The sequence below is a fragment of the Somniosus microcephalus genome, chromosome 8, assembly GCF_052327205.1.
Source record: "Somniosus microcephalus isolate GS21.2 chromosome 8, FLI_Smic_1.0, whole genome shotgun sequence".
Lineage (NCBI taxonomy): Eukaryota > Metazoa > Chordata > Chondrichthyes > Squaliformes > Somniosidae > Somniosus > Somniosus microcephalus.
In genome coordinates, this window is record NC_140994.1 from 72,428,032 (window position 1) to 72,452,270 (window position 24,239).

The 24,239-nt window shown below is 43.6% G+C and overlaps 1 protein-coding gene across 7 annotated transcripts in view; it reads right to left on the reverse strand.

The window, feature by feature from the left end:
* Nucleotides 1-20,206, reverse strand: part of a1cf (apobec1 complementation factor) — a 48,266-nt gene extending 28,060 nt beyond the window's left edge. For 3 of the 7 annotated variants that reach the window (XM_085994882.1, XM_085994880.1, XM_085994886.1), the window contains exons 1-5: nt 20,117-20,206; nt 15,131-15,276; nt 7,172-7,306; nt 3,945-4,075; nt 2,406-2,644 (exon numbers count right to left, since the gene is read on the reverse strand). In XM_085994882.1, the coding sequence (XP_085851008.1) occupies nt 2,406-2,644; nt 3,945-4,075; nt 7,172-7,306; nt 15,131-15,229 (604 nt within the window). In that variant the 5' untranslated portion in view covers nt 15,230-15,276; nt 20,117-20,206. Of the gene's footprint in view, nt 1-2,405; nt 2,645-3,944; nt 4,076-6,563; nt 6,743-7,171; nt 7,307-15,130; nt 17,715-20,116 lie in introns of those variants that run through there. The other 4 variants (XM_085994884.1, XM_085994883.1, XM_085994881.1 and 1 more) reach the window with 3 other exon arrangements.
* Nucleotides 20,207-24,239: the final 4,033 nt, after the last annotated feature.

The following is a 24,239-nucleotide window of genomic DNA, read 5'->3' on the forward strand; positions in this document are numbered from 1 at the left end:
GCCTGCAGGAAGAAGTAAAGGTAAGTCAAACTTATTAAAACACTTTACACTCACCTCACACATTCACCTCTCCACACTTGCACTCATCACTCACCTGCACACCGGACATCTCGGCCCCTCCGACCCCTGCAGACCGACGGCCCGCCTTGCTGACCCTGGTGTAGTTCGGAGCCATCGGGAAGCCCACACTTCAGGGCTGAAAATAGGGATTCTCAAAAAAACTGCCTGTTAACTACTTGTTAACAGGTAGTTAATTGGCACTAATCCCCTTCCCGCCTCGGGGAGGCAGCTCCCAGCGTGGGTCGGGTACCCACCTCCTGGGAAGATGGCATGGAGGTGGGTTGGGGGCGGGATGGGTACCCGCCCCCAGGTTCTGCCATTTTCCTGGCAGTCCCGCCTCCTTACCCGCCTCCCCAGGGCTGGCAAAATTGCCCCCTTGGAATATTGGAGTTACTCTGCCTTCTAAAGGACATTTGTGCATTGGAGGTGGGTCAGAGAAGAGTAACAATGATGATTGCAGGATGTGAGGTTTTGAGCTCAACTTGTATTCATTCCAGAAAAGATTGAAGGAGTTATGGTCAGGCCTTTAACATACACAGAGACACGATATTAACAGTAGATATTAACAGACTATGGCCTAGAAATTGGGTTCTGGCGTAGGCAGGGCTTTAGCGCCGGAAGTTAGTGCCGGCGCTAAGTCCCCCTGCGCGCGCCAAAAATTCAGTAGTGCCGCGCCCAAACGGCTGCCGGCGCTACTGAAGGGTCTTTGCGGCGGTACATCGGCGCTAACTGCCGTTTCGCGCCGCAATTCCGGTGCTGCGGCACCCGATGCGGTGCGGCAGGCTGGGGACGTGCAGGCCTCCTCCTCCCGTTAAGGAGGAGCTGCCTGCACCCGGCCGCGGCCCGCGCAAATCAGCTTAAAAATGAGCCCGGCACCTCGGACAAGTGCCGGGCTTGCATCTGTTCCGGGGGGGGGGGGGAGAAGTCCGGGGAGGGAGCTGCGGGCAGGCGGCCGGCGGGAAAGTGGCCGGCCGCCGCGGGGCCTTTAATGCGCCGGCGCAAACTGGAGTAAGGCACCTCTGACAGAACGTTGCTTGCGGCTGCCACAGGCGAGGCGGCCGCAACTCAATTTCGGAGTTCGGGTGGGTTACCACGGCCACCGGGACGCTGCGCACACCGATGACGTCATCGGTGCCGGCGCAGCGCTACTGGTGCAACGCCGATTTAGGGCCCCAGGGAATTTTTAAACTGGCCATAACTCTGGCGCTAGTCCCTCTAGCGCCTCAAAAGCGGCGCTAAGGCAACTGAATTTCTAGGCCTATTTGTTTTATGAGCACGGAACTAGAGGACAAGGGTGTAAAATGAATTAACTTAAAAGGGGAGAAATTCACAACCCCACGTTCTTCCAGCGTAAAAACCTCTCAATTTCGCATTGTGATCTGCCGTGCCCCAAACTACATCGGAATTGCCCTCCCTGCCCAGTGGGTTACATGGAGCACCCATTTGGCTCCTGCAGCTCACCAACGGCATTTAAATGAAGCCCAAAGCTGGATTCGGCTCGGGCTTCAGGCCGGCACGGATTGACAAGCAGAGACATTGCTCCGCCGGCTTTACGCCCATTCTCGGCAGTTGAGTGAGACTATGGGGTGGATTTTAGATCGCAGCGGATTTCCAGTGGGAAGCTGCTCTGGTGAAATAGTTTCCCACCCGCTAGAGGCAGCCGGAGGCCGTGCCGATTTTAACCCCCAGTCCTCATTTAAAATGCCACCAGTCCACTTCCCACCCAAGATGGCTAGCAATAGGGCGCAGAGTGGCTGCTGGGGGGGGGGGGGGCGTTGGGTGGCTCTTGGCCACTTTCCAGATCCAGGTAAGTAGTGAGGTGGGGGTTTTGGGAGGATCTTGCGAAGTAGGGGGGTGTGGGGTTGGAGGGGAGGCAGTGACTTGCCTTGTGGAGCCCAGAGGAACATTGTACAGCAATCAGCAGTGGTTGCCTTGGCTGGGGAGTTTCACCCTCCCTATCCCAGGGGCTGTGAAGCCGATTGTACAGTTCCATTGCCAATCTGGCTATGATCAGCTAGCTGTTAAGTGTTCTGAAGTTCATACTTTCAGGTAACAGTGCGTTCCTGCAAATTTCACAAGATGGTGTCTGTGTACAACCATTTTGACCTTGGAATAATCTTTTCAGACTTTTAACTATATTTTAAATTTAAAAAACAGCTCCACAATTACTGTATCAATGAGCATTGAATCAAACAAAATTAAACTCTGTACTTGACTCTGTTGCTGTACCTCAGAGAGATTTCCAGACTGTACAGATGTACATTAACATTCATAGCAGAACATTCATTGTGAGATAGATCTCACTTTACCTGTCATGCAACAACATGCTACAAAATTCTTCGAACCTGGTAACAACTTCCGTCTTGCCATAGCCGCGGCCCTATGACTATCATATTCCACAAAGGCAAAACCCCGATTCTTGGTCTTGTCTGCTGCACTGGGGTACACGATGACATCAACGACCCCCTCTGTAACCTTCTTCATCTCAGCCAAAATTTCATCCCTGCGCTTCGTCTTAGGAATCCCACCGACAAACAGGCGGCAATTGTCTACACTTGCGCACACACCCAAGAGACGGCCATTTCTGCAGGGAAATCAGAGCCCTGCGTTAGTTAGGCTAACCAACAAGTACATATTTTTCATAGAATCTTACATCATGGAAGGAGGGCATTCGGCCCATCGTGCCTGTTCTGGCTTTCAAAGAGCGATCCAATTAGTTCCACTCCCCTGCTCTTTCATCACAGCCTTGCATTTTTTCCCTTTCAGGTTTTTATCCAATTCTCTTTTGAAAGTTACTATTGAATCTGCTTCCACTGCCCTTTCAGGCAATGCATTCCAGACCATAACAACTTGCTGCATGAAAAGAATTCTCCTCATCTCCCCCTCTGGTTCTTTTGTGATTCAGCTTAAATCTGTGTCCTCTGGTTACCGACCCTCCCGCCTGTGGAAACAGTTTCTATTCTTAGCACAGTGGGCCCGTCTATGTTTTGACTTTTTCTCACAGCTTAGCTCATAGCATGCGTATATTTACAATTGTTTCTATAACTTTCTTTTACAAGGCAAAGGAAACCCGTGGAAATCTTGCAAAGCAAAAACCAGTGCTCCAGACATTCGCAGTGAATTCTGACAGTGACACGGAATAATTCCAACATGCGAATTTGCTTGCCCTGAGAACTTCTGATATCACTACTGCTGGGCGTGGTTCCCTGTGGGAGCTGGATGCTTAACCCTTTAGTTTCAGCTGGCACCTGTTAGTTGGCATTCTTCAAGCCATGGTCCCAGTCAATGATGTGAGCAGGCAATAAACAAGAGCTTGGCAAAATGGGGGGAAACATTAGTTGCATTTAAATAAATTCAAGTCCAAGCATGTAAGAAAACTAAGATCAAAATGCAGTTTCTGGGCTACAAACTGCTCTTGCTGATAAACACGATCCTGGGTTCACGGCCATGACTGCATTCTCCAGCCTGTGTATCAGCATGAGTGAGTGTCTGTTAATGCTGTTGGGCTTGTAGGTATTTTTGTATTGATCTGGCGTGTGACTGGCATTTAAAACATTTTATAGGTGACTGGGTCCCATCGAGTATGTTACCGAAAATTAACATTTGTACCGGTGAGGCAATAATGAGTATAAATTTCATTTTTTCCTTTTGCTTGGTCTGCCGGTGAGTTGGTTGGGTGCGATTTTTGCCAGTCTAGGGTCTAACGAGCACCACTGTAATGTGAGAACCTGTGATATTCATTCATCTGCTTCATGTTTGCTTTATAACACATTTGCCAAAGCTTCAGTAAACATAAGGGCTGGCTGGCATGAGTTATGTAACTCTTGAATTCAAGGCACTGCTCGAAACCACACTTGTACATCTTGGCTGCATCATTAACTAACCTTATTTCATAATTATTAAGCTGTTTAATTGCATTCTTGGCTTCTTGTCTGTTGGTAAACAGTACAAAGGCATATCCTCTATTATTGCCATTAAAGTCCATCATCATCCGTAATTCGTATATTTTTCCGATCTGAGGGAAGAAGCAAGAAAATGATGAGAGAAATGTGTTTGTATTCAGACTAGCCATTCCTAACAGACAGGATAAGCAAATCAGGCAGAATAAATTAGAAGTTTCAACTTCTTGGACTTGTGTCCTGGCCAATATTTATCCCTCAACTAGTATCACTAAAACAGATTATCTGGTCATGTTTGTGGGAGCTTGCTATGCACAAATTGGCTGCCGCGTTTCCTACATTGTAACAGTGACTACACTTCAAAAGGTACTTCATTGGCTGTAAAGCGCTTTGGGACATCCTGATGTCATGAAAGGTGCTATATAAATGCAAGTCTTTCTTTCTTGAATAGAGTCACTGTCATGAGCTGAACGATATTTTGGAAGTGCTGTCACTATTGTTTTATAGGCAAATGCAGGAGCCAATTTGTGCACAGCAAGGTCCGAAACAAGCAGTAATGAAATAAATGCCCAGATAATCTATCTTGGTGATGTCAATATAGCCACAGCTCTGGTGTCCATTACTAGTACACGACAAGAGATGCTCTTCACATTCTGTGGGAGTCAAGCCGGTCAGAGCGTCATTGTCAGTAGGTGATGGGCGCAGTGTCGGCCCTCCTGAACCCACTTACTGTCTTCACTCAGTTCTCTGCCTACAGTTAGTGTGACGAAAAGATGCTCCCTTGTGACAGGTTAGATATCTCAGCCTATAGACTCCAGGGACAATTAATGCAGGCGGCCATGAGCGGCCCATGCTGCCTTCATTCCATCTGCTAGGATGATAAAATGCCGCAGAAAATAGCAGTTTGCCTTTGTAGGAGAGAACATAACACCAGCAATAGGCATCATGGGTAGAAATAATGCACCCTGCAGCGAAGCCATCAGTCACCATCAGCACAACCTATCGAGGCTTTAGTTGGCATTGGTGACCAGTGGGTGCTCAATTAATGGAAAAACATTACAGTAAATATCTTCTGTTTTCACAGGGCAGAAAATTGGGAATAATGTTATATTTACTGGACGCTGTGATCACCCCTATTAATATCAATACCCATAGACAGTTGCGGCAGAAAATATGACCAAGGGCAACTAAAGAGAGCTATACCACCTTAAAGGGGGAATTAGATAAATTTTTATACAAAACAGTTAATACTTGCAAATATTGCATTATCGTATTTTTTATAGTTTCACAACATGTTGAAGGAATGGAATATATCACTAGTTCTATTCTTAGCACAGTGAGCCCGTCTATGTTTTGACTTTCCCCTGCAGCTTAGTTCATAGCTAAGTTGTTAGCATTTGCTCCTGAAAAATTGCCTTACTACAAGTCAAATGGAAACTGTTCATAATATCTCTTTCTTATGTATATGTTAGACATAATAACATCATTTGAGATAAAATTTGGCAGGTCTAAAGAATGACTTAGTCCAAAATGGTGACCTGTCCAATTTCTCCATTGATACTGACTCATCTGCTGTATTTCTAGCATTTCCTGTTATTGTTTCCCAGCATTTGTAGTTTTGTGCGGGCCGTCAGGATGAAGGGCTTGGAGGAGTCGAGATGTCCGGTGTTCAGGTGAGTGATGGGTGCATGAATGCAGAGGTAAGTGTGTTTGGTCTGTGTAAAGTGTTTAAAGAAGTCTACTAAACTTTACTTACCTTTACAGCCTTCCTTCCTTCAGGTCTCGGGAGTCCCTCATCTCACCGGCACAGAAAGCAGAATGGCCGCCAGCTGTCAAAATCTGCAGCCTCTGCTTTCTGTTCCGGGGAGATCTCTAAATCATCCTGAGAGGAAGGAATTAACCTGGAGTATAGTTTGTCAGTGTTTGACAGCTTCAAACAGCTGTGAAACGCTGATACTTCATCTGTCAAAAGGTCCTGAGAGATGAAATTTCAATCTGTGACATCACCTGTTGCCGGGTGGCCCTTAATTGGCCTGCTGAGCCCGCTGGGCGGGCTCAACAAGGTCAATCAAGTCAAAGTCGCGTGGGTTGGCTAGAACTCGATGGAGGCGGGACTACAACCCCAAAAGTTGTAGTCCCGCCTCCTACCCAACTCCTCAATGAAAATGCAGCCCAATGTTTCAGATCGATGACCTTTGGTCAGCATCTCTCCACAGATGCTGCCTGACCTGCTGAGTATTTCCAGCATTTTCTGTTTTTATTTAAGGTCCTAGGGTATCAAGTTAAGAGCTGGACATGGATTAGTAGTTGGCTAAAGGAAAGAAAATAGAGGGCAGTTGTAAGGAGAGCTAGGTCAATGAGGGGAGGTACTGAATGGAGTTTCCCAAGAGTCTGTCCTGTGACCTTTCTGTTCCTTATATACAACAAAAACCTGATGTTGCAGTCACAATGTTGACTTAGAGGCGGCAACCAATATTTTGGAAACAGAGAACTCAACAGGGATTTCGACTGGACTCATCAGTGGCAAATAAAGTTTGGAAAAATGCATATTAGATGTCTAAATAGGAGAAATGTGCACAATTGTTTATTTGACTAGTCGCTCACCATATCCAAACAGTGTGAAGCAGCAATGAGCAAAGGGTTTCATTGCTAAATCAATTGAGTTCAAATCTCCAGAGCACAAACTGAAATTGCGGGCCAGAAAGTTGGAGGTTTAGAGGTTCTGATCCTTAGGTTATTGATTTATTGTGCTACCAAAAGCAGGCTTCTGATGGTCCAGTGATGCAGTCACTTGGTGCACAAACAAGCTGCCCCCATTTCATGAGTTTGTGATTCTACCTGGACTTTTACAGGAAGGGAAAATTAAAAGAGAAATCAACCTCCGAATGACTATTAATGACTATCTCAAGGACAGTTGGTTGTGGCCTGAGAGACTGAAAGCAGGGGACAATGTGAAAAGGAAAAGACTAGTGTGTATCTACAATTGAACTATAATTTAAAAGAAAATAATGCCTGTCCTAAATTTTTTAAAATTCAATCTTGAACAAAACTATACATTGATGAAAAATATTTGAAGTCCAGATGTTCACCTGCTTGTCACACATACTAGTTGTCTGACTTTTTCAAGCCTTGTTTGCTTATTTGTATGCAAATCCTTTTGTTTTAAATTAAATATACAAATAGTGTGTTAAAAAGCAGATATAAAGCATTACTTTTTCCAAAACTGGTACAAGTTCATCTTCATAAAGGTCCCGTGGTAATTTGCCAATAAAAATCTCGCAGCCCCTCTCAGGAACTGGGTCTTCCCAGCCTGGAGGGGGACCCCCATATTTTCTTTGTCCATTTTCCTGAAACAAAAGAGAGAAAGGGTAGTCATTGTTCATATTTTTTTAGTTCAAAAAGCTTCCTATAAATGTTAAGGTGAATATGACTTCAATACGGTGAGCTGATGGATATTTACAGCCAGAAGACCAAATACAGCAGTTTATACTGTGACATGTAATGAAGCCACAGGCTAGAAATAAAATAATAGGGTGAAAGGAAATCCCATTTGATAGCAGGTTTTTTTTTCTTAATTTCAAACGTCATTTCTGTCCTTCAATGTGTATAGCCTCAGTGTGATCTCTATTGAGTTCTGTCATAATTCAGAGTTCTGTCATAATTCAGAGTTCAGCTGTGGCTCAGTGAGTAGCACTCTCATCTCTGAGTCAGAAGGTTCTGTGGTTCAAGTCCCACTCCAGAAACTTGAAACTCAAAAATCTAGGCTTACACTCCAGTGCAGTACTGAGGGAATGCTGCACTGTTGGAGGTGCCGTCTTTCAGATGAGATGTTAAACTGAGGTCCCGTCTGCTTGCTCGGGTGGATGTACAAGATCCCATGGCAATATTTCGAAGACGAGCAGGGGAGTTATCCCTGGTGTCCTGGCCAATATTTATCCCTCAATCAACATCACTAAAAACAGATTATCTGGTCATTATCACGTTGCTGTTTGTGGGAGATTGCTGTGCGCAAATTGGCTGCCGCGTTTCTTACATTACAACAGTAACTACACTTCAAAAAGTACTTCATTGGCTGTAAAGCGCTTTGGGATGTCCTGAGGTCATGAAAGGCATTCTATCTTTCAAGGCAAGTCTTTCTTTCTTTTATAATATCAAATACTTTTTTTAAAATCTCAGAGTTCTTCTTCTTATCGTGTCCACGGACAGTCTATACATAGCCCAGCCAGAACTGGACACATTTTTGTGCCTTGTTGTTGGATTCGGCAAGATCTGCAACAGTGCAGGGTTCCTCTAATGATGGGCATTGCAGGAGATGTTGCATAGTCTGTGCCTCAGTTCCACATTCACAAGTTGTCAGGCTGGTTGAATATCCCCATTTGCTTAGTGACACCTTTGAGCAACCTACACCAGTCCTGAGTCTGTTAAGGCACTTCCAGATTGCCCAGTTGCAATTAGCTCCTGGGGGAAGGCTTTCATCAGGTAAAATTTCCATCGCTGGGGGTTGTTCAAGACTGGCGAGCCGGTCTTTCCACAAGGCGATGCGGGCTTCAGATGAGGTTGATTGTAATGGAACAACACTGTTCATGAAGCTCTTCCTTGACTTTAGGCGGCTGGGTGTAGTTGTATGACAATGCAGGGGGTGTCTCTCATCTGATGTTTGACGGAGTCGCTCTTTCTTGCTGGCTACCGTTCTTCTTATATTCAGAGTATTGGCACATAAAGCAAAGTTAATATGGCTGATTATAATTGTTACCAATAAAACGAAATCTGCTTCCCATTCTGACTTGATCTATTATTGAGTAAAGAATATGTTATTTTGGGCTCCAATCTTTCCCCTCAGATTTTCTCCTGCTTTTTCATGTTATAAATTGAAACCTAAAACACTAAAATAAAACAACCCTGGTATTTTAAATCAGCAATAAAAACTGAACTGACTTTAATATACTTTCATAAAACCCAATTAGCGATGCTGATAAAAATGCTTGTAGATTTGGTGCTGTTTCATTCTAGCAATCAGGAATTGAAAACAAGAATGAAATTTGCACTCTAACCTTCCTTCCTCATTTAAGTTCCATCCTTTCTTACTGTTTGCAACACCGACTCCTCATTAACAACTTGTTTTGCTTTGACAGATTGAATGATAAAACAATAATGAAAAAACTCAGGGTAAACCAAAACAGATCCCTGTTATATTTTTTATTCTGGGTTGCTATAGCATAAATTCTGCTTCCTCCCAATATATCCTCCACAGCACATCAGTGTCAGTTATTGCAGGGGGTGAATCCTGAATACTGTTGCTTAAGCGCAGTAAATAGGACAACATGGTAGCTTGGAAAAATCTTGCACATCAACTCGTTTCAGACTGTGATTATTGTCCAATTTGGGGTTGAATCAAACTTCTCTGCATTCTAAATTTATTTATAATTTTGGGTACGGTACTAAGCTTTTACAGACTATGTAAAACTTCAATAACATAGTGAGTAAAACCACTGTGAACATTACCCTTGGTGTTACTTGGTGACTTTTACAAGAAGCACAACCCTTGGGCTCTGAAGCTGCTTAACTTGGTAACAAACCACTTCCTTTTCAATCCAAAATTTCCACTTGGAAAGTTGCAGTTTTATGTGTAATTACAGATTAAATATATACATATCCAAGCCACGAATAAGATAGTCATAGTTCTGTTGTCACATTATGTTATCACGATAACCTCCATAGTTTAGAAATAAAAGTTATTGTGCGACAGTGATTTAGACTAAGAGGAGATTTGATAGAAGTTTTTAAAATATATTATGATTGCTTTAGATAGGATGATTAGAGAAAGACTATTTCCTCTGTTTGAGGAGTCAGTGAAGAGGGGGTCATCTGTTCAAAGTTTTCACTGAGAGAGTGAGGAGGGAGGTTAGGAGAAATTTCTTTCCACAGAAAGTTGTTAGCGCATGAAGTGCTTTGACACAAGAAATAGCTGATGCAGAGATCACTGCAACTTTTATAGAAACAGCAATAATAGTAACTTGTATTTATATAGCACCTTTAATGTAGTAAAACATCCCAAGACACTTCACAGGAACGTTATCAAACAAAATTTGACACCGAGCCACATAAGGAGATATTAGGGCAGGTGACCAAAAGCTTGGTCAAAGAGGTGGGGCTTGGATTACTCTAGTAAACTGACAAGATGTGCCAAATGGCACCCAAAATGTTTCCTGTGGCAATTTCCCAATCTTGACTAACAATTCCCTATGCCTCAAGAAGAGACGCTTAATAGAGGCCAGATGTTCCCCACAAAGAAAATCAGGCTCATGCAGTTCCTGGTAGCCATCTGAAAATGGTTGGCAACAGATTGTCTGCCTGCTGTCTTGTACAGAAAGCTATATGTGGCACATGGAATCTGCAGAAGGGGAAGAGAATAATAATAATCGCTGCTGATGTAAAGCATCTTCTGGGACGGCATTATTTCCACTTTACACATGCATTATTACTGACGAGGAATAATTTAGCTGCTAGAATAAAAAGGTGAATACCGAATGTAAGTTGACTATTTTGAAAAGATCGTTAGTGGCTAAATCTTGTGCAAATCAAATACACTGTTCCTGAAGGCACTGTATAGTGTCTACATTTGTGTTTAAGATTTGAAAAGTTGCTTCATATGTGACTCATTGTGATAGTCAGAACCATAGACTACACTGGGAAGCGTACCTGCCTGTCTCTGGCCTAGTCCTATTATCATTTATTTTCTGGACCCACCAGCACCACTTGCCTCTCTCTGGATCCTGGTCCCCCACTGCTGTGTCCCAGCCTCTTGTTCCTTTCTCTCAAGTTCCAGATCTCTTGCTCACTGTCTGTGTGGAGCAGTGGCAATATGTGGAACAGTCAGTGCACATTAACATCAAATTTCCACTTCTCTGAAAAGCTGTGGTGACTGGAGACCATCTTATACATGACAGTAAGTGCTTACACACACATACAAAGCTTGTCTCCCTGCAGTTAGAGTTTAAATATTTAGACAATGCTGATGATAGTGTCAGGGTTGGAACCATTTCCAATTTTCAAGTGTATTATTACTGACAAGGAATACTTTAGTAGTACTTGATTTTAAAATATAATGTTAGATATCGAATCTATGTTGACTATTTTGCAAATTACTATTTTGATTAATTTCACACTGCACTCTTCCAACCAAAGTGGTGTGAGACTACTCCCAGCAGACTCCAGATTTATACCAAGCGGTGGATTTTTGGAGTCCTCGTTTCTGGTGAGGGACCTAGCCTGCGGCAAGCACATATCAGAAAATCACAGTCACGGTGTCCATTCTGATCAGTGGACAGAAAATCATGGGCAGTATGTCTGCGATTTTCTGAATCCGGTGAGGGCTCCAAAAATCTACCCCTTAAACTTGACTAGCACTGTAAAGCACCCTGCGAAGGATGTGGTATCGAGCCAATGCTACTCAATGTATAATGTTTAAAGGTAAACCTTAATTACATGTAATGTGTGTGCTTGACGTTTAAAAAAAAAATTAAGTCTTATCTATTGAACATGTATTCAACAACAAATTGTATGGCACATTTACTGCATTCATTAAAAACTGTGTTCATATTTCATAAACGTTGCGTAAACATTGCTGCTGAGATTTTTACTGGAGATCTTGTTAGAAAACTAGTGCATATTCACAATTGTGATAACAAACAAAATTACCACCTGACCTGTTATTCAGTAAAGAACAAGTTAAAAAAAAGGTCTCCTACAAAAACAGCATTACTTTGCTGTAATTTGCTAATGTAAGTTAACATTAACTGAGAAATGTCTAAATTATGCTAGAATATTCAACCATCACGCATAAAACCTAGTCTGGTTAATGTGCACAGTGTAAAGATTATTGTAGGCAAAGATGGCTATTTCATCAGAAAGAGGAGTTGATCTAAATGACTGAAATAAGAACAATCTCCCACTTTGTTCCAAATCTTTAATCAATTTATAGCAGTAAATTGTTGAATTTCTCCATGGAATTTTTTTGGGGGAAATTTGCCTCCCTCTTAAGAAAAATTGGTTCCATTTTAAAATGCCACATTGTTAGTGTAGGGTAGTGGTGCTGAGCATTGGAGCACAGATGCCCAGTGCCATCGAGTGGGAGCAACAGATCTGATTTCATCCACTCAGTCTGTAATCCACGTCACACTGAGCTGGAAGATGCTGAGTGGATGCTGTGGTATATCCTAAGGGTGGAGAGGGAGAGGGAGATTTGGAATTGGACAACTTATTGCAGGTTAGGTGCAAGTCAAACCTCCTCGTGGCTGGCCAGAGGAACATTTACAGGGGCCTAGTAGTAAGTATAAAGCAAAGTGGACTGAAGAAGGGAGATAACTGGCCTTTGATACAAAGGTAACAAATAAAAAGCTACTTTATATAGAATATTTTAGTCACACTTTCCCCCTTTTAAGCACAATTCTTCTATCAATATAATTTCCAAATGATAAGATATTCATATTTAAGGGCACAGTTACTCTACCACTTTTGGACATAATCTTTAAATTAGAGCTAGACCATTCAGGAGCGAACTTAGGAAGCACTTTTTCACATAAAGGGTAGTAGATATGGGGAACTCCCTTTCCCAGGACAATTAGAGCTTTTAGAGCTTTCAATACTGAGATAGATACCAGAAATACTTCTAACGCTGAGATTGATAGATTTTTGTTAGGTAAGGGTATCAAGGGATATGAAGCTAAGGTGGGTAAATGGAATTGAGGTGCAGATCAGCCATGATCTATTTGAATGGCGGAGCAGGCTTGAGGGGCTGACTGGTCTACTCCTGCTCCTATGTTCGTATGTATCAATGAGAAGCATTTCTGCACGCACACCAAAAAAGTGGTTGTATGACTCCGGTGTCAGCTGTTGATCTCACCACTGAGCAATAAAACCAAAGTGATGTGAGATCTCCTCCAGGAGACCATCTCACACCACTCTGAATTTGCACCGGCTACAGTATAACTTCAATGTACTGTAGTGTGAAGCTGCATTGTAAAATCTACTGGCAGTTTGTTTGTATGGAATGATTTTAATGATGTGATAGAAGGGATGCTCTTGTCGAATTGTTACGTTTCTTTTGTCTTTACTCCAGACATTTTTCTCAGGTTCCACACCTCAGATTGCTTCTGTAGGTGAGCCCTTGCTCTTTACAAATGGGGATGTGCCTTTACCTGCCCAGTATCTAGGTAGTTTACAGCAAGTCCAGAATTTGAATGTAAAACCCTGGTTGCTGTATTTCAGCTCACTGGCTAAATCATAGAATCATAGAAATTTACAGCACAGAAGGAGGCCATTCGGCCCATCTTGTCCATGCTGGCCAAAGAGCTATCCGCCCTAATCCCACTTTCCAGCACTTGGTCCGTAGCCTTGTAGGTTACGGCACTTTAAGTGCATATCCAAGTACTTTTTAAATGTGATGAGGGTTTCTGCCTCTACCACCCTTTCAGGCAATGAGTTCCAGACCCCCACCACCCTCTGGGTGAAAAAAATTCTCCTCAAATCCCCTCTAAACTTCCGACCAATTACTTTAAATCTATGCCCCCCTGGTTATTGACTCCTCTGCTAAGGGAAATAGGTCCTTCCTGTCCACTCTATCTAGGCCCCTCATAATTTCATACACCTCAATTAGGTCTCCCCTCAGCCTCCTCTGTTCCAAAGAAAACAACCCCAGCCTATCCAATCTGTCCTTATAGCTAAAATTCCCCAGCCCAGGCAACATCCTCGCAAATCTCCTCCACAACCCCTCTAGTGCAATCACATCCTTCCTGTAATCGTGTGCCATCACATGATTTTTCTTTACATTGGGAGGTGATAGAATGAACACTTTGTTAGATTGTAGCTTAGGTTCTAATGTGCCAACTTTATTAAATGATAAATGGGTAAGTGAACAGTAATAATGACACGTAGATTTATGGTAGTTACCGTCTTCACTATCTCTTCTCTGAAGATGGAACATTTGTGTCTGCTGTGCTAAACTTCCTTGTAACCTGGACCTAGTTCAAGGTCCCTGACTTAACGTTACATTGTGGTTCATTGCTGACCTTCTATGGAGTCTCTCTGGCCTATTAATAATTCCCTGATGGCGCCAATGAGGTTCAATTGAAACAAGAAAGAATGAGATATACATTGAAAATTTGACCAGGACAAAGGAAATTTAAAATATGTTTCTCTTGAACTGAAATAAAGCTGCCAATCAAACATATATTCAGACAAAAAACACAGGATACTCGTGTTTGAATTGAATGACTTCTCCCTCCCCAATACCTGTCACAGGTACAAACTCTCTTTTGGGGATATTCTGCATCAAAACAATCTGGGCCATTTTCTGTGAATTACCCTTTTTTAATCCTGCGTGTACCATGACAGAAAGTAAGGTGCCAATAGGATACATCATAGACAATAGTGCTTCATTTTTTTATCACACTGATCTCGCCTAACATTAAAAATGAAAATCACCTTTAGTATAGAGGATTGAGGGGTGACTTGATTGAGGTGTTTAAAATGTTAAAAGGATCCGATTGGGTAGATAGAGTGAAACTATTTCCTCTGATGGTGGAATCAAGAACGTGGGGACATATCGCAGCAGCCAGTACTGGTCTCAGATTGATAGCTGCGGCCTATTATAAGGAACAACATTTCAACCTCTCTCCTTGATGCTGCAGGTAGGTTGGTACATTGGCTTGGCAGCTTTATACTAAGAATCTTCATTATCTTGTGCTTTTTGCTAAGACTCCAGCTTTGTATGTGCAAACTAGGAAGTGCATCAACAGGCGCCAAGTCTGTCATGAATGTACTATTTGCGAAAAAGACATATTTAATCCCAAACAACATGTTTAAATCATCTTGAAGGATGCTTGAAGGATGGAAATAACCTCAAATGTTTAACTATTAAAATAATACACCAGTTTTTGATCATTTACATTATTTACAATTTATGTAACAATCTGATGCTTTTAAGGCAGAGAAACTTGCAACAGAGCTTTAATCACAGTTTGTAATACATTTTATTTTTATAAAGTTGCACTGCAGCAAATAATTCCCACTACCAAATTACCAGGCAAGAATATTTTTTCCCCCCCTATTCTCCGTCTGGTTAAAAAAAAAATCAGTATAATTCTTTTGACCTGGTGTCTTTGAGCTCCTACCTGTACCAAGCTATATCCTGTGCGCTGAATCAGTGTACGTAAAGTTGCTTCTTTTTGAGTTCCAGTCAATCCATCCCCGTTTTTTTGATTTGATTCCATTGTGTGTGATTATCAGCAAAAAAAATCAGGATAATTAGAGGTGCTCACTGAAATCAAATCCAAATTACACACGCATTTAGGTAAAATTACATAAAAGGCTTGGTGCTTTTTTTTTTAAAGCTCTGTAGGAAATTGCTGCAATAATTCCCATTAACCTGCAATTGTATTTGGTAAGTGATAGACAACACCTACAACTTAGAATTACATAAAATTACATAGAACTACATAGAATTTACAGCACAGAAACAGGCCATTCGGCCCAACTGTTCTATGCCAGTGTTTATGCTCCTGCACAAACCTCCTGCAATCCTGCTTCATCTACCCCTCTCTGCATATCCTTCTTTTCCTTTCTCCCTCATGTGCTTTTTGAGCTTCCCCTTAAAGGCATCCATGCTATTCGCCTCAGCTATTCAATGTGGCAGTGAGTTCCACATTCTAACCACTCTCTGGGTAAAGAAGTTTCTCATGAATTCATTATTGGATTTATTAGTGACTCTCTTATATTTGTGGCCCCTAGTTTTGGAGGAGCCTACATGAAACAGAAAAAAAGGGAAGTTTGAATTTCAGAACATTTTGATTATGGTAACATTTAAAAAATGTCATTGACTTGCAGTTTTAACAGGACAGTTATGACACAATTGGACATAAGCAAATAAAAGAGGGAGCAGATGTTGACATCTTCAGTAACACAACACACTTTAAAATCTCATCAGTGTAACATTGTGGCGAGACCTCAAGACATCTTGGTCACCAATGAGATTGGTTTATTAAAAACTAATGTTAGCAGTCAGTTTTCTTTGTATTGTTACCCCCATTTTATTTCTCTGCCTTTCACAGTCACTGTTGCAACAGGGAGATGTGAGCTTTATACAAGATGTAGGTGAGGTTGGACAACAGGAAATTTCAGCCCACTGCAGTGGACTCTCACACCTGGCATCATGACTGAAATCATTGTGTATGGGATTGGTTTTACGTTAGACTGCTATCATTCCATCACTTTTGCTTTATGGCAAGTGTTGCATTTTGCAGCAATACAAAATCAGTCACTAGCTCAGGTGGCAGTTGTTGATCTGAAACCCCACTGCATAGTTGCATTGAGTAAGGAATCCCATTACAGTTGAGCTGCTCAGGAACATCTTCCTAATGTTTACAATGCAGCTGAAGGAGCTCAATGTAAACATGGTTGTTCATGCCGGCACCAATCTGCCTACTTCCATTAACTAGAAAAAAAATGGATTCAGTACTGGGGCCAGAAGTTTGATCTTGATGACTGATGTCCATCACAGCATCTTAGATTGGCATGTATGATATAACTTGCAGCATAAGTTACTACTGGGATTTGAATCTGTGACCTTACCCACCACAAGATTTTGGATACTGTGTGTTGTCCATGTTTTACAACAGGGTGACCATATTTTCTAAACCGAATCTGGGGACACACAGGTGGGAGCACAGCAAAGTAGCCAGGATGGAAAATGGAGGTTGTGCAGCGTAGTGAGAAAAAAAATGTGGTTACTTTGATGCAAACTGAATCTGCAAAAAGTTGCACCAAAACTTCTCGCCTGAATAACGTGGCCACTGTTCACAGCATCTGCTGGCCGCAATCACAGGCTCCCCCCCTTCCTCACAGCCCGTCACTCACCCACACCATCCGAGGCCATGGAGCGCGCTCTGATCTGGCTCCTGGGATATCCACACGCCCTGGCTCCAGCGACCGCCCATTAGTCCAGTTAACAGTGCCCCCACCCACTTACTCAGGCGTTTTTCCCTTCAACCAAATTTCACAGGACTATCCAGGGATTCGGTGGAAGGGTGGGGTTGGGGGTGGGAGCATGTGTACTGCGGCCACAGAGCGCGATCTCTGCATAAATGAATGTCCCTCAGTGAGTCCACCCCTTCTACTGATTGAAAACAGGAGACTGACATCCTTTCCACCAATTGGAACCCACCCCGTCGCACGTGATTGGGCAGAAGCATGGCAGATGCAATATAACGTGGATAAATGCGAGGTTATCCACTTTGGTGTCAAAAACAGGAAGGCAGATTATTATCTGAATGGCAATAGATTGGGAGAAGGGGAAGTGCAACGAGACCTGGGTGTCTTTGTGCACCAGTCGCTGAAAGTAAGCATGCAGGTGCAGCAGGCGGTTAAGAAGGCAAATGGTATGTTGGCCTTCGTAGCAAGAGGGTTCGAGTACAGGAACAAGGATGTCTTGCTGCAGTTGTATAGGGCCTTGGTGAGACCACACCTTGAGTATTGTGTGCAGTTTTGGTCGCCTTATCTGAGGAAGGATGTTCTTGCCATGGAGGGATTGCAGCGAAGATTCACCAGGCTGATACCTGGGATGGCAGGAATGACGTATGAGGTGAGATTGGGTCGATTGGGCTTATACTCGCTAGAATTTAGAAGAATGAGAGGGGATCTCATTGAAACTTATCAAATTCTAACAGGACTAGACAGACTAGATGCAGGAAGGATGTTCCCGATGGTCGGGGAGTCCAGAACCAGGGGTCACAGTCTAAGGATAAGGGGTAAGCCATTTAGGACTGAGATGAGGAGGAATTTCTTCACCCAGAGAGTGGTGAACCTGTGGAATTCTCTACCACAGAAGGCAGTGGAGGCCAATTCATTAAATATATTCAAGAAGGAGTTGGATATATTTCTTAAGGCTAAAGGGATCAAGGGATATGGGGAGAAGGCAGGGACAGGGTACTGAGTTTGGATGATCAGCCATGATCTCGTTGAATGGCGGAGCAGGTTCGAGGGGCCGAATGGCCTACTCCTGCTCCTATCTTCTCTATCTACAGCCCCACCCACTTTATTGCCCGCCCGCGGGGCAGCTCGAGGTCACGTGGCTCCTGATTTGAACCCATGTTTATTCGGGGACAAGTTTCCTGAACCGGGGTCTCTTCTGGGAGCATTGTTTGTCTGGGGTCATGGTCCCTCATCTGGGGACTGTCTCCGGAAAACAGAGAATTATGATCACCATATTTATAAGGATGTGCTGGCAAAATATCATGGCGCAGGGCCTATAATTTACACTGGTAAGCAATTAATTAATTTTCATTGCCACAATCCAGACCAAAATGACAATTGGGTACACTTGTGGCATTTCAGTTATTTATGTAGTTCTTGTGCAAATTTCTTATCCGATTTGGCCACAGTTAGAATATTGTGTCCAGTTTTTGGTGCCTTATTTAGGGATAATCCCAAGGCCACGGAGACGGTACAGAAGAAATTCACTAAGGTGACACGAGGGATGAGTAGGTTTAGTTGTGAGAAGAGGCTAGAGAAACTGTGGCTGTTTTCATTAGAACAAAGAGATATGCTAAAGGCGTTCAAAATTATGGCTTTTGATAAAGTAAATAAGAAAAATATTTCCATTGGTCAATGAGTTGTTAACCAGAAAGCAGAGTTTAAAATCATTATGTAAGGACAAAGGGAGAGGTTAGATTGTTTTCCTGCAGAGGGTTGTTGGGCAGAGAATGCCCTGCCACAATCCAGCATCATTGTTATTAAAAAGGAAATGGAGAAATATCCGAAAAAAATAATTTAAAAGGGCATGGGAAATGTTACTAAGTGATAACTGTTTCAGGCAAAATGGCCCAAATGACCTCCTTCCATGCTGTAACATTCTATGCTTATCAATATTTATTAGAAATTAAGATTGGTTTTAAGATAATAACCCTCGTATAAAATGTTCGGAGCCTAGAAATGACTGATTACTATATATTAAGTGATAGATGCTCACTAGGTTTATGATGTGCCTCCGTCTATTATTTTAATGGAGGCATTACTAGAAATGGGTTGACGCCTAGGTTCAATCTCGAGACGGAGGAGTACCATGTCCTGTGCCCCTGTACTCATATGGACAACAGTAATTTCCATCTTTCAGTGTATTGGGGCGGGAGGAGTTAAACAAAAGTGGAAGAAGGGTAGAGTATGACAGGTCACTGCCGGTAACGCATTTGCCTTTGCCTTATCAGTTGCACGGGGGCTGTTACTGGCTCCAGACCGCACTCTTTGGACTTTGCCTTATTGTTTAAAAGCTGCTTATCTGCTGTATTTTAGTAAATGGGGCCAACATGTCGTAACTACATTGAGTAGGTTTTTTTTCCACCAGGTGATGAGAGCCAGCCCTGTTGTCCAGAGGTGGTGAGGTCCACTGTCCTCCACTCTCAGTGCAGTACTCGGGGGAGCTTGGCTTGTCCTGGGCTGAGCTCCTGCTGGCTTGGCCTGTTCTCCATTCTCCCTGATGCCTGTTGCCTTCACAGTGAAGGGGCTCTCCTGAGAAGCCTGGTTACTGTTTGCACGCACAAGATAAACCAGATTTGGGTGTTTGTCTTGTGCAGATCGATAGGAGCCGGTTTCAGACATGTTGACTTTAGCTCGAAAAACCCATATGGCGGCGGAGGCCATTGTACAACACGGTTAAAGGGTTGCGGGAGAAGTTTCACAGCCGCCCCATACACCTGAATGTAGATTTGAACGTCAAAACAACAGAATGGGACTCTAAAGCTGACGCATTGGTTTAAAGATGCTTACCTGATGCTTACGTGGGTGTAATACAATGGCTCCGAGATGTTTAGTTGCAATATGTTGTGGCTAGAGGCGTTTACTTTTCTCTAAACGAATCAATGGCCAATTTTCCTGCCCACTCGGGTTCTCCTGAAACTCGGTGCCCAGCTAAGTTTGCAATGCCCCCCTTCCAGCCCACTGGACTCTCAAACCTCAGCCCGGCTCCCTCAACATATGTCGATTTACCAAAAGATATAAAACACTTCCTCAAACAGCCACAAACTACCTGCGCCCTTTTACCTCGATAAACATTGCCATTTGCAGGTAACAACTAACTTGCGAATTAATGACAAGGAAAAATGTAATACCTGAGCAATTTCAGAGATCAGCGCCCGGAAAAGTCCTCCTTGATTATGGGGAGTTTGCGACGTGTCACCGGTGTTATTCTGTAATCATCATATCAAAAAATCCAAAGGTTCAGCTGGGCGACTGTTTAACAATCGGCTCAGGTTAAACTTTAACTCGCTCTATCTCCCCACACCGCAGCCTTCGCTCGGCATGAGTGGTAAACTGGAAGGTTAGTGTACCGAGGCAGTGAGAGTCGTGCTGTGAGGGAACTAGGTTTACAGGAGGCTTTCAAACCTTTCCTTTTTAAAAATAAATTTATTATTGCTTTAACATCGACCCGTTAATGAAAGGTATTTCCTCGTTTACATAACGAGTGTCAGACCTCCCCATACCTGTTAGCATCTTTTTAATGTTTTACCTGTGGTAGTTAACGTTTTAGATTTCTTCCCACCGACTTTATTAGACACTGGCAGGTTTCCCCTTGTTGGTGAATAGGAGGACAGGAACATGTGTGACAGGAACAAGTGACATTTGAAGTGTAACGCTTACAGGAAGGGCGGACTACGTGCAAGACTTTTTCGATATTACCAATGGATCTCCCATGGCATTGCTTATGGTGAGGCACAGGATCTACTGCCCAGTAACAGGTGGGGTGTTTATGCTGGGGGCGAGTGGTTTATGTACCAGGGCCACTGGTTCACAGTGACTGAATAAGTCAAATTTCATTATTATGTAATAATCTGGGATTTGGGGTAGATTTGCCCGACATTGTCCATTATGTAGTGCCAATCACATAGGATATACAGCACAGAAACAGGCCATTCGGCCCAACCAATCCATGCCAGCATGCCTTTCCTCATCTAACTCTATCAGCATAAGCCTCTATTCCTTTCTCCCTCATATGCTTATCTAGCCTCCCCTTAAATGCATCCATACTATTCACTTCAACCACTCCCTGTGGTAGCGAGTTCCACATTCTCACCACTCTCTGGGTAAAGAAGTTTCTTCTGAATTCCCTATTTGATTCCTTGGTGACTATCTTATATTAATGGGCTCCAGTTTTGCTCTTCCCCACAAGTGGAAACACTCTGGCCGCAAATTTAATAGTGTCAGGGGGTGGGTTTGGAGGCGGGTCCGCCATCAAAATAGCAAAGATTGTCAGCGGGTAGGAAACCAGCTGTCAACCCGCCTCCACGCAAGTCTCCCAGGTGTCGGGTCTGTCTGCATAGAACTGACTTGGCACCAAGTGGCGGGGAATACAATTCAACCTGTTAAAGGACTTGTTAAGAGCCAATTTAAGACTATTTTGAGGCTTACTTCTAATTTTATGTTCTCCCCCATGGGTTACCCGCTGTTCAGGGAATATGCCAGCTCAACCTGGCGTGTTTTGAGTCTGCTCTGATGTTGCTGAAAAGCTGACAGTTGCAGAAGTGGTGTAAAGTTTGCCATGTTGCAGATGATGAGTTTCAGAGCACAGAAAATATTGGTTACTGCATTTTTAATACATATAGAGATTTCTTTAGCTTACAAGTTTTTAGATCCAACTGTATGTCCAGTGCCACCTCATTGGGAGAACCTGTCTCACCATTGACAGATTGCTTCTGTCATCTCATCTGTTGCAGCAACATTGGAGCCAATGAAACAATCAGACATTGGTCCTCCGAATCCTTCCACGATCAGCCCCAACACCAACTTCACCAGGCACACCAACATCACCAACAATATCACCAATCTTCTCCGCCATCACCTGATGCTGCACTGGACAAAGGGCATCAGCCTTTGACAACATTGCTGGCCGGGAGGCCAGCGATGGCATCACCATGGCCAGATTTTCTTCACTTGACACTGTAAACCCTGGTTGCCACATGATGCGCCAGGTTGACACCATCCCACACCAGCACCGTGAAGCATCCCTTTAATGTCCAAGCCATTCCATACACACACATCACTATAGCGGGGTGGGGGTGGGGGGGGGTGTTATGACTGAACAATCACTGGAACTCAGTAAGACACTTCTCAATGTGCGCTCAGATCTGTCCAATAAGGGCCACTTTTTGAAAAAGAGATTTCACTGTATGACAACGCATTACCAGAAACTTTACATGGACATTGGCTAAACCTCTCAAGTGCCCACCCTTGTGTGTTGTTAGTTGGTATGCTTGCAGTAGGATGAAGGTGAGTGTGAGGGGTGGCTAGTGAGATGGGGAAGTGATAAAGAAGATAGAGAGGGTTGGGTGGAGGTGCAAGGTAAGTTGGTGTGAGTAAGGATGTTCAGGAGAAGGGTATGGAAAGCAGAGTGATGGGCATGTGTTGAGTGGCACAGCAGGGTGAGTTTGAGTGTGGCTTTGCAGTAACGTTTCGTGATCCACTGAGATCATTAAAAGGTTGGTGCCACTGAAGCCAGGGACCCTGACAACATCCCTGCTTTTGCCCTCCTGTGCAATGTGCAACCAGGTTGCGTTGGTGTCCTGGGGAGATTTCTTCTGCCCTTGGAAGGGAAGAGAACCTCCCTGCGTGCTGTGACTCCCTCCATAAGCATATAGAGGGAGTAATTGGAGAGCCGGGGTGCAAGCATTCACCTTTGTGCAGTGATTGTCAGTGTTTGCAGCACCTCAATGCTGTCAAACACTGACAGAACAACTGTCAAACTCAATGTGGATGTGGTCCCTTTAAGGAAACCGGCTGATGAAGCGTCATCAAATGACGTCATCAGACCCGCTTCCTGTAAATTGGCCAGCAAGCCCGCAGAGTGGGCTTAACAAGGCCAATCAAGGGAAAATCACATCTACAGAACGGCTGCAGCTGGGAGCGGGACCGGAACCAGGAAACCAGCTCTCCCGCCACCATCCCGCCTCCTCCATTAAATCTGTGGATTCTGTGTCCATTCTATCAAAACCTTCCATAATTTTAAATAATTTTTAGATCTCTATTAGGTAACCCCTCAGCCTTCTCTTTTCAAGTGAAAAGAGACCCAGCCTGTTCATCCTTTCCTGATAGGTACAACCTTGCATTTCTGGTGTCATCCTTGTAAGCTTCTTTGCACGCTCTCCAGTGCCTCTATATCATTTTTATAATATGGCAATGAGAATTGTACACAGTACTCCAAGTGTGGTCTAACCAGGGTTCGCTACAAGTTTAGCATAACAATTGTGAATGAGTGGCCATTATCTTGGCCCAGAAATTAGGTTCAGGGGCTTGCCACGCGTGCAAGCCCCCGATGTGCACTTACCCGGCGCGCTGACATTTCAATCCTGGCCCGCATTGCATTTCCTGTCACTGGCCCGCTTCAGGTCCTGCCGCGTTGTGCGTGCGTGACCCAGCGGCGTACTTAGTGCGATGAGCCGGCTGGGATCATGTGAGCACTGGGCAACCAATGGGGGGTTGCAAAAGTTCATTCATGAGTTTGATAGTAAGAACTGTCAAACTCATGAAAACTCCTGGCCCCAAAACACTACTTAAACTTGAAAGAAAATTAAAAAAAAACATCGCACTACTTAAATGAACTATAAATAACTGTAAAAAACTATTTTAAACAATAATTTTAAATTTTGAAAAAAATTATTATATAAAAAATCGGGGCTAAAAATACACTTACCTTACTGTAAAGTCTTCAAAAATAATGAATCTGTGGAAAGATTTTCTAATTTTACTTAATAGACCACTTACCTGTTAAAAGTAAGTACTTACGGCTGCTTTTTTCACGCGTCAAAACCGGAGTCTTTTCCCCACGGGCAACTCTTCAAAAAAAAGGGAAGTTCAGCGCGCACGCGCTACCTGAAACCTTGCACGCGTTCCACCTCTCAACCCCTTGGGTCAGAGGAGAGGAAATGCTGGTTTTCCCCGCATGCGCTGTGCATGCTGAAAACCGGCAATTCCTCCGGGCCCACGCGTGAGTACCCCATCCGTACTCACGCATTGGGACAGGAATTACTGGCCCCTTATATTTACCAACCCATGGCCGCGATTTTACTTACCTCGGCAGGTCCGTGGTGGGCGCCATTGATGGTGGGTTGCAATCCCGCTGCTGGCTCCATCCTGATCTGTGAAATTATTTTCCTTTGATAGGGCTTGTTAAACTCGCCCAGCATGTTTTCCGGACCAATTAGAGGAAGCGGGTCTGGTGACATCATTTGATGACGCGTC